This window comes from Cibotium barometz, chromosome 18 (assembly GCF_041138505.1).
Source record: "Cibotium barometz isolate CiBa-2024 chromosome 18, ASM4113850v1, whole genome shotgun sequence".
NCBI lineage: Eukaryota > Viridiplantae > Streptophyta > Polypodiopsida > Cyatheales > Cibotiaceae > Cibotium > Cibotium barometz.
The window spans coordinates 57,388,295-57,399,392 of NC_141063.1; the positions used below are offsets into that span (position 1 = coordinate 57,388,295).

An 11,098-nucleotide genomic window follows, 5' to 3' on the forward strand; every position below is an offset into this window, starting at 1 on the left:
TGCATGCTCCTCTAGGAATCCTAATTTGGCCTCTTGAATTTCTGGTCTAATTGCCTTGTTAGCCTTCTCTAGTTCCGCCTCAAGTTTGGCATTGGCGTCTCGCAACTGGGGAATCTCTAGAGCAAGAGCTTCTTGTGTGGCTAGCTCTCCTTCCTCTTTGCCATACTTGTGCATCTCTTCCTTGCATAATTCTATGCATTTCTCCATGCATCCAGCTAGGCATGCGTCCATCTAGGCTTCCATCTCTTGTCGCATCTCAGCTTGCAGTTGTTTGTACATTTCCTCTTTTCCCTGAATCTCAGTCCTGACAGCATGAATCTCCTTTTGATGCTGGTTCAATGTCTTGTCTATCAGTTTCTTTTGGCCTGAAAGGGCCTTTTGAGCCTGTTCTTCGAGCTTGTTCTCTCTGTCTTCAAGAGAGAGCACGATTGTCATAGTCACCCAACTCAAGCTGTGGTCAAGGACACGGCAGAAGACGGGAGCCAGCCTGATGTGCGATGGGGTAAGGGTGGGAGTGGCTTTTTTTTTTTTTTCTCTGCGAGAAAAAATCCTTTCATTAGTTATATAAAAACGCCCATAGGGCTACAAAAGATCCTCTCCTGCTCACAAGAAAAACAGAGCAGAGAACAAAGCTAGGCAGCCAGGGAGACTCTCCCTAGGTGCTGAAAAGTACAAGTATCAAGTACCAAGAACTGAGGGGCTATATCATACAATAGGAGGGGGGAAAAGCCAAACAGGTGGCCTGTAGTGCCAACAGGGGGACCCCGCGTGTAGGGTATAGAAGGGGCCGCTGTGCCAGGTGGTGTGAAAGGCCTGGCGCCGCAAGATCGCCTCATCCGAGTCGCCCCGGATGCGGTCATACTGTCCTCGCAAGGTGTGGATCAACTCCTGCCAAATCCCCCGAACAGTCTTTGCTGGTGGCTCCAATCTCCCCTGAAAGGCCCTGAAACACCAGGTCCTCCAGGTGAACCAGATGGTGATGGTGCTGAGGAGCTCCCATCGTAGATCCCTCTCCTGTGTCCAGCTGGCGGACGAGAAATCCGGTGAAGGAACAAGGCGAGGCTGGCCCCTAATGAATCTGATGGCCTGGCTGTCCTGCTCCGTCTCATAGCCCATAGCAGGCCCTGACGTAGTCGACCAAGCAGCGGCACCCCACGTATACGTACCCTCTGGAGAGAGGGGGGCCAGAATACGCAGCATCCGCAGCCAAACCTGCTGCGCCTGAGGGCAGTCCCAAAGGCAATGTCTTTGTGTCTCCATAGGGTGGCCGCATCGGACGCAGGCCGCCGGGAGACCGTTGTAGACAAGCCAGGTGCCAACTGCTGAGCCCCTGTGGGCGACCAGCCACTGGAAAGTCGAGATCCTGCGGGCCTGTCGACTAGCCCAGAGCCGGGCCCAAAAATCCTCCAGAAACTCCTGTGAGAGTCCCTGTAGCCGCCAGTGCCCCGCTGCAGCTGGAGAGACCATCCTCCTCGCCGTCAAAATATGCCGCCTCAATCGAACAATATACTGAAAAAAGGTAATCTCTGTGGCCTCAAGGGGTGCATAAGGATCATGCCACTCGTACTCACCAGGGTCCCACTGGAGCCGGGCCAAGGGGCGCGCTGCATATGCCCATATGCGCCAATCCGGGAGCACATCTGCAGGGTCTGGGTCAATATGCCACTTCCGAGAAGCGGCGGCCACTACCCTTATCCTCTGAAAGGTGCACTCTGCAACCAAAGGCGACTCCACCTCCACTCTCTGTCGACAGCAATCAGGATCTCCAACTATGTAAAGGCTCCCATCCACCGTGGGGCCACCAGCTCGATAGGCGTGAACCACTCCTCTGTGAGAGCCTCCTGAATGTCATCCCTCATAATCAACCCCCCTCTAAAGTGACTCAGCCTCTCCACCTGGATCTCCTCTGGGAGATTGCAGAAGGCCTGCCAGTCTCCAAAGCTACGTGCTGGGCCTGCCGCCAAAGGTCCCCAGGCTAGACGAGGCCGAGAACCCAGCATATGACCCTGCTCTGTGCGAACCGCTGGGCTCCAGATGAGCGGCTGTCTGGCCCGCTCCTCAACACAAGAAGGAGGTCGCTGAGAGAGCCCCGGTCTCAGCAGCTCCCAAGCTCTCAGGATGCTCAAGGCAAATCTGTCCTCCCATCCTCTACTAAGGCCTGTCCTCCTCATCTCTATGAAGATCCATCGAATCTCTGGTGCCCAAGGGTCCCCTGCTGGGGGAGACCGAGCCTGCAGCCGCTGCAAGAGAAGCTCTTTGCAAGGCTCAGCGCCTGGAAGCAGCCCCCGAACAATAAGCTTCCTCAATAAGGCTCTACTCTGATCGACTGGATCTATAATGCCCAAGCCCCGCTGAGCCAGCGGAAGTGTAATAACTGCCCATGCAACCTTTGCCCGGCCTGGATGACCGTCCCGCCCAGACCAAAGAAAGTTCTTGATCAGCCTCTATACCTGGCTGATGCAAGAGCTCGAGAAGATCCAGCAAGACGTAATGTACCACATGGTCGTAAGGGTGGGAGTGGCTTCTGGTTGAGGGTTCTACATTACTGCGCACAGAGAGGGGGCTGCAGCTGCTGCATAGAGCAGAGGGTGAATGGGCGGGAGCCAAGTAGAAACAGGGGAGGCGGAGGGTACAGAGCGCGCAGTGCAAAGGGGAGGCAAAGGGAGCCCAGCGCACAGGCAGTTCGAGCTCGTTTGAAACAGGGCGCAGAAGGTACAGAGCGCGCAGGGCAAAGGGGAGGCGGAGGGAGCCCAGTGCATAGGCAACGTGAGCCAGGCAGAAACAGGGCGGGCAGCAGGCTGGTGGCGCACATGCGTGAGCAGAAACATGGTGGCGGAAGAAGGTACAACAACACGTGTGAGATAGAAAGATATATTAAGCGTCTACTAAAAACCCAATGGGCCTATGAGACCAAAGTGATACAATAATGTCCAGGGCATATCTCATCATGGAATGGAAAATAAAACAGAAAGAAAACATAAACATAGATATCTCACTGGGGTGATACAAAACTGTCCATGGAAACTCATCCTGGAATACTAAGAACATAGAAACATGAGAGTAACATCAGCTCCGAGTAGATGGTATACAACTCTCCAAAATATCAAGCATGGGGCTAATGAGTATGGCCGAGAGGTCTCCCTGAGCTATGTCACATGGAAAGGTAGCTGGATAGCGGTGGAGCATGTCCTGGATCTGGAGCTGATGAGGTGATCGTGGCCGACGGGGGGGGGGGGGGGAGGGCGTCGGGCACGCTGGAGTGCAGAGGCTCGGTCCAAGGTAACTCCTCTTGGGCGAGGTAGGTCTAGAGCAGCTTATGGAGGGTCCACAAGTTCCACTATGTCGGTGTCCTCCACCTCCTGGGTATGGAAGAAACTGGTGATGGTTGGCTGGCGAGGGAGGGGGTGGGGTGGCTTGGGCCGAGGCTCTCTCAAGGTGTCCCTGTGTCTACGGAGCTCAAGGAGGAAGAGGCCCAAGCAACGCTGGTCCTGGAAGTCAATGATCTTGGAGAGAGGACCAAATCCCTCACGAAATAGACAGTGAAACCTCCCGCGGATCTCATAGTATACTGGGCAGCGGCATATGTAATGCTCCTCCATCTCAACCTCTGTGGGGCATAGTCGGCAGATCCTCTCCTCTCTAGGTCTCCGTATGAGCTTCCCGGCTCTGAAGATGCGCTCAGCTCTACCTGTCTCCACTCTAAGGCGGTGGGATGAAACCCGTATCTGGCCAATTGCAATCCGCATGGCATGGGACATGTGAACACTCAAGTAACCCGGCTGTTGGATGAATCCATCCTCAGTGAGAGGAAGTGATCTCTGTAGAAGTGCATCTTCGTGGGGAGCTCCGGAGGTGTGATCCATGTGCAATGTGTGCAGAGGCTGAGAAGATCTAACCGGATAACCCGGTTGGTATCCTCGCGAGATAGCCGGAGAAAAGGGGAGTCCAAACTGTACTGAAGGGGGGGTAGGCGGTCCATGCAGACTCCATATACTGAGAGCCAAGTGGAAACTAGTGCATACCATACTCCAGAGTGCCCCTCAAGTGCTAGCTGTCTAGAGGACTCCAGGGCAAGCCTCGGGTACTTGTGGGGATCCATTTGACTAATGCGATGGAGGTATGTGACTGTGTTGAAAGAGTTAACTCCATGATATCCCCATATAATGGTAAGTACGGTGATTGTGCATGTTGTGCGGTGTAAGGGGAGTGGCGTGGTGCAAAATAACACACAGCAATGTGGATGACTTTGTCAGTGCTAAGCTGTAGCCGCACCCAAAGATACCATGCATCCTCGTCCTTCCGGACGATGTTGAGAATCTGTCGGTGATGGGATCTAAAAAGGACAGCTACCCCCCTAGAGCCACGTACTACTCCTGATGTGCGGGTCTCGCCTCGAAAAGATGACTCCCACTCATACCCGGCTATGTATGGTAAGCCCCTCTCAGGGCTCTGATGAGTCTCTGTATAAAAAATGACATCCCTACCACAGCATGCCATTGCAGTTACTGCCAACCTCAGGTGTTTGTTCTCATAGACCCTGCGTCCCTATTTGGGATGGTGCACAGTGATAATGACTCTACTATCTTTGTAGATAGCCCACTTGCTTGCTCTGCGGGCCTCATGAACAGTCATCATCGCCTCTCGCTGGTGTGCCACCTGTGCTGGAGTGAGATCATCTCCCATGTACACCTGTGTGCCCTTGAGAGCAGCCCACCTGTTAAGAAGGCCTGTCTGTTGGTGGCATCTGGGAATCTAATGATGAGGGGCTGCTCTCGTGTCATATCCTTGCCTGCCCTCCATGTATCTGCAAAGGGGGGGCGATCCCGTCCACTCCTAGCATTTGGCAAAGCATCGTGGCATCCTCCTTGGGGGAAGCCCCCGCCTGTAGCCCCCATACTCACACATGGAGGGCCCTATCCTTCCTGCGTTTCTCCTCGAGAGTCTCATGTATGATGCTCTGTGGGGGTTTGTGCTTCTTCACCACCTCCACCCAATCTTTCTTAGTGGTCTGCAGTTCTTCCCGCAGCTTATCACTTGGAGCTTTCAACTGCTCCAAGTCAGTCCTTAAACCCTGCTGAATATTCAGTTCCCCTTCCTCCATTGTATGGTCCTTGACTGTAGCCTTTAGGGCTTCCATTTCTGCCCGGAGTTCCCCTATTATTGGGGCAGCCTCTGGCATTCCTGTTTGTTGCAGCTGGGTCTTTTTCAACATCTGAATCACCTCTTCCTGGTGGTTCACCTTGGCTGCGAGTTCTTCAATCTTTTTGTTCTTTCCCTGTATCTCCTTGCGGAGGCCTTCCAACTGTTTTTCATGTTGGTTCAGAACCCTGTTCAACACCTTCTGTTGTTCGCCCAATAACTTCTTGGTGTTGTCGTCCACTGTCTTGATGTATGCCTCCAGCTCCTGTAGGTTCATTGTGGCTATTTCCCCCTAGTTGCTGCCTTGGGGGCCTGAGCAAGGGCTGGTGCAAAAAGGGAGGCGGACACACCGGCGCAGCAAGGATTCAGCAGCGCGGGTGCAAACAGGCGCAGCACAGCAACGCAGGTGGAAAAAGGTACGAACAGGCGCGGTAGGGGCCGCCAGTGTGCAGCGTGAACGGAGGGGGGCGCGAAGAGAGAGACCACCAGCGCGCAGCGCGAGTAGGGAGGGGGGCGCAACGTCACACCATGGAGAGAGGTCTCTCTCTCTATATATATATACATATGTAGAAAGAAAGATATATTAAGCGTCTACCAAAGACCCAATGGGCCTATGAGACCAAAGTGATACATTAATGTCCATGGCATATCTCATCCTGGAATGGAAAATAAAATAGAAAAAAACATAAACATGGCTATCTCATTTGGGTGATTCAAAACTCTCCATGGAAATACTAAGAACATAGAAACATGAGAGCAGCATCAGCTCCAAGTAGATGGTATACCACTCTCCAAAATATCAAGCATGGGGCTAATGAGTATGGCCGAGAGGTCTCCCTGAGGTAGCTCGATGGCGGTGGAGCATGTCCTGGATCTCAAGTTGATGAGGTGATTGTGGTCGACAGGGTGGCCGGGGTCGTCGGGCACGTTGGAGCGCGGAGGCTCGTTCCAAGGTAACTCCTCTCGGGCGAGGCACGTTTGGAGCAGCTCGTGTCGGGTCCACAAGATCCACTATATCGGTGTCCTTCACCTCCTGGTCTGGAAGAAACTGGTGATGGTTGGCTGGCGAGGGAGGGGGTGGGGTGGCTGGGGCCGAAGCTCTCTCAAGGTGTCCCTGTGTCTGCGGAGCTCAAGCAGGAAGAGGCCTAGGCATCGCTGGTCTTGGAAGTAGAGTCGACCAAATCCCTCACGAAATAGACGGTGAAACCTCCCATAGATCTCATAGTATACTGGGCAGGGGCATATGTAATGCTCCTCCGTCTCAACCTCTGTGGGGCATAATTGGCAGATCCTCTCCTCTTTGGGTCTCCGTATGAGCTTCTCGGTTTTGAAGATGCACTTAGCTCTACCTGTCTCCACTTTGAGGTGGTGGGATGAAACCCGTATCTGGCCAATTGCAATCCGCATGGCATGGGACATGTGAACACTCAAGTAGCCCGGCTGCTGGATGAATTCATCCTGTGAGAGAGAGAGAGAGTCTAGGACTCTAGAGATGAGGGTTGAGTCTTGAGAGTGCTTGAGAGAGAGAGAGAGAAAATTATATTAACGTCTATAGAAGACGCTGAGACCAAAAGTAATACAATGGTACCATGGATATACTGAGCCATGGCAAATTGAAAGAAAAAGTAAAATGAAAACATCTGACAGTACATGTGATCAACAGATGATCCTGTGTAGAGTGAGATATGTTGTGATCAGCTAATGATGATACCTGCCTCGGCCAGAACCGATTTGATGGTGGAGTGAATGTCAGGTCTGTGTGATGGGAGCGTGTATGTCGGCAGAGAACCTCACGAATCTGTCTCTATGTGGTGGAGGGTCCTGATGCTCTGGGTCGGGGACATCGTCGGGGACATCTGGCTTGCAGAATGGATCGAGCTCTCTCACTAAGAACTCCTTTGGGGCGTGGAGCTAGAGCATGGGTATGGGTGGTGGGCTTTGATGTCGTAGTAGAGGAACTGTCGTGGGAAGTGGATTCCCATGTGGATGTGCGTACCACAAAGAAATCTGTGATGGCTCTCTGTGAGGTGTCCTATCGCAGCCGGGCTGTCTCTCAACATGCTTCCTCAACACTACATCCCTCTGTCGTCTGAGCTCCATCAAGTACATGCACAAGCACCTCTGATCCTCAAACTGTATCACCCATGTGAGTGGTCCGAATCCCTCTCGGAAGAGGCAGTGGAATCTCCCGCGTATCTCATAGTAAGTCGGGCAAGTGAACATGTAATGGGCCTCATCCCCTGCTGCTCCTCTCCTGTGATGCATATTGTGCATGTCCTCTCCTCATGTGGGATATCCTCAATTTGCCAAGTTTGTACTCTGAGGCGGTGGGAGGATACGCTGAGCTCACGAATCGTGATATGCATAGCATGTGACATGTGTATTTGTGTATGTATCCCGGGATCTGAAAGAATCCGTCTCAAAAAGTGATCTCTGTAGAACTCACACTTGTGATCAATCTCTGACGGAGACACCCATGTCTGGTGTATGTGTAGCCCAAGGAGATCTAACTTTATGATCCGGTTGATCTCCTGTCGTGAGTGGTCAAGGTAGGGGGAATCCAGGCTATACGAAAACAGGGGGAGATGGTCCATCTGTATGCCATGTGCATGAAACCACTCGACTACGTCAGAGTACCATGCATATATGTCGGTAATGGTGGTGGCCGTGTCGCTGAGGAGGAGGGCAGTCCAACTTGTCTCAATCGCTCTCTTGCAATATAATTGCAAGAGGGAGGAGGGCAGTCCAGCTTGTCTCAATCGCTCCCTCTCCCTCTTGCAATATAATTGCATAGAGGACTCTAGTGCTAGTCGTGGGAGGCGATCTCTGCCAAGTGATGGTCTGAAAAAGGGTATCTGTAACCAGTGGGTCACCCCAAACTCTGCATGTGGAATGTCATGTGCTTCGAACCCGCATCCAACGCTATGGTTGGCGTTTTAGGCTTTCCCGTGACAGTCTGTTTCCCGGGCCTTAGGAAGGAATACCTTCCTCTTCTCTTGGTGATAGCTGGTGCTATTAGGAGAGTGATGGAATCCCCCTCGACCGCTACTTCGGTTCTTGCTCGGGCGGTTGGGATTCCATCCCTTTGCATCTGCATAGCCTCTCTGGAGACAATGCCACACGCCATCTCTTCCTAGCCTCGCCCCTATTCTGCTGAGAGTCCAGTATTCTGGCCTCCCAAGCCAATGGTTCATATGTAGGGAGATGGGTTGCTAGAGCTTGTCATCATCGGCAGTCCAGGAGAAAACACATCCCCCCCCCCCCCCCCCCCCCAAAGCTCAGATCCTCTTCAGGGGAGTGGGAGGGAAGCTAGCCCTCAGGTAGAAGAGCACCAAGATCTAGCCGCAGCCGACACTGATGCCAGAGAGTGGCAGACGGTTGGCCCACGACAGAGTTGCTAGCCGACCTTTAGAGCTGAGCGGCGCCGCCGAGCGCGCCAGGCTAGCAGAGCATAGGAGGATACGGTTTTGTTAGAGAACCGTTTCGAGCATTTATCACAGCAGCCACCCGACGGCATCCCCCCCCCCCCCCCCCCCCCCCCCCCCCGGCGCCCGGGCTGCAGTTTGGAGGCCGTTATCCCGCCTAGATTCCTCTCCAAGTTCCTAGATTCCAGTGTGGCCTGTTGGCCTTCGGTGGAGCCCTCCTCGCACCCTACCTCTCTGGAGGATTCCTCCCATCTGATTCCCTCTCCCTCCACATAGCTTTCCCCCCCACCCCCCCGCTCGTCCTCCTCCCCAACCTCCGTCTCTGACCCTCCCCGCAGCAGCAGCTCCCCCCGCCCCGTCTCCTTCAGAGCTTGCTTTCCCCCCTCCCTCCACCTCTCCTGAGCATTCCTGCCGCCCTCTGGCCGCACCAGACCTGGAGCGGAGGCAGCTGGCGAGTTCAGTCTGCCGCTGATTCATTGCTTCTCGGAGCTGGTAGAGATGACCATTTCCGCCTCCCCGGTGAGGGCTCTCGTGCTTGAGTTGCCATGCCCCCCCACTCTCCCCCCCCCCCCCCCCCTCCCCCGGGCCCCCAGGATCCTGTGGCAGCCAATGGATTACAGTTTCTTCCGATGTCTCCATGTCGAAGGAACTTGCATTTTCGAGGAGACAGTGGCTCCCATTTGGATTTGTGTGGTTTTTTATCACTCCTGGCCCTCCATGCCGGAGAGTGGCACGATGATCTTCTCCTTCCCTTTAGTGCAGCCCCGGGGACGGATTGGGACACGGAGTTGGTGTTTGCCGCCATCCAAGGGCAGGCAGTGGAGCTCGTCATCATCTACATCACTGAACTGTTAGAATTTCTTCCTTGTATTATTCATTGCTGACCTCAAGGCATGAATACTTCCATTTGGATGTCATGTACGATTACCCTTGTACCTCGCTAGAATAAAATTGTTAAAGAGGAGATATTGTATTGGCAAAAACACTTGCATTTATTTTTATTTTTATTTTTATTTTATTTTTTTTGCATTTCTTTCTCGTATGTTCAATCCTTGCATTGGCAAAAACAATTGTTCTTTTTTTTTTTTGCATTTATTTCTCGTATGTTCAATCCTTGCCTTGTTGCTTTGCTAAAGAGTGTTTCTTTTTCTGTTATGTTGCAGCTGAAGCAAAGAGTTCTTTCACTCTTAAGTGAACACTTCCTAGAGCAAGGCAATGTTCCTGCACAAAGCCCGAAGTCAAGTTGAAGAGAAACAAAACAGTTCACGTTTTGGTACTCGCAGCAGTTATTTGAAATGTATGTTTGATGGATTCCATTATAGACTTCATGCCTTACAAGCCATTGCAGATTGAACCCCATTTTACCTGCGGCATCAGTAGACGACACTCACACTTTGTCTTTACTGCCATTGGCAGGTATGCTGTCAAACAAGTTCATCTGTATTTCCTTTCAACAACATGGACCCCACATGCTGGTCATGCTTCTGAAGCTTGGGAGACCTTGTATACGGCCACCGTCAACCATCGCCCAGAAAAGTCTTTTGGGCAAGCAGCTCAAATGTTTCACAATGTAATTGAAGCATCTAGGGTGCTCCATCAATTTCTGTACAGGAATGACAACCGAAATGTCAATGGTGAAAATGGTACGTATGCTGGTTTCTGTGGAAGCATGTGTAAGTCCAGGCTGTTTGTTTGTATGGGAGGAAATTGCAGGTGCAATCTGGGATAAAAGATTAGAAACAGGCTTGACGCGAGAAGAATGGACATCAAGGACCACATTAGAGGCAATCATGGCAAGGGTCCACAGGATCATAACAGCATGGGCTAGATAACCTCTCTATACATGGCCGCAAGGCGGGGCATGAAATATCAATTTTGATGAAAACCTTTTGTAGAAATGCTGCATACGGCCGTAAATCTGCAGTGCTTTAAGTGGTAAAACCATATGCTTAAATAAACAGAGCTAATTCCTCTCAAGCAATCTTTCGATTTGACATGGACACAGTTGCTTGTTAGACACTCGGTTTGTGAAGTGACACCTCGAAGCTACCTTTCCAGGTAACCCTTCTTGCCCACGTAATTTACTAGCTTCCTTGTAGAGCGGCCTTTAAATATTCACAAATTGAAGAACCGTATGTCTGCATCACCTAAGATCTAGGGCATCCATGGTGTAATTCCATTTGTTGTCACCTACATCTAATCATGAATGTCCTTCCACGAATCGTTGACTTGTGTACATGCTTTCACCCAAAACAAAAAAAAACAAAAAACAAAAGAAAAGGCAGTGCATTATGTCTTAGGAGACACATCATCTTGCAATGTGTATCTCACAAGATAATCTTTAAAGATTTTGACCTTTGAATGTTTAACAGCACAAGGTCTTAGTTTGATTGAAAAAGATGGAACTCTCGAAGTGAACACAATTGACTCATTGGGGATGTGCGTGTATGTACTTTGTGTATGAGTACATTATGCCTACTTTTTACTAGTCTTTGATTTTTTCAACTCATAGTGGGGTCATGTGTATATTGGAA

The 11,098-nt window shown here is 51.6% G+C and overlaps 1 protein-coding gene across 1 annotated transcript in view; it reads left to right on the forward strand.

Moving 5' to 3' along the window:
• PDE318 (P-loop containing nucleoside triphosphate hydrolases superfamily protein) overlaps positions 1-10,785 on the forward strand; it is a 120,064-nt gene extending 109,279 nt beyond the window's left edge. Inside the window, exons 14-15 of the mRNA XM_086812774.1 lie at positions 9,728-9,861; positions 9,981-10,785. Of these exons, the coding sequence (XP_086668900.1) occupies positions 9,728-9,811 (84 nt within the window). The 3' untranslated portion in view covers positions 9,812-9,861; positions 9,981-10,785. The remainder of the gene's footprint in view (positions 1-9,727; positions 9,862-9,980) is intronic.
• The last annotated feature ends 313 nt before the right edge of the window (positions 10,786-11,098 follow it).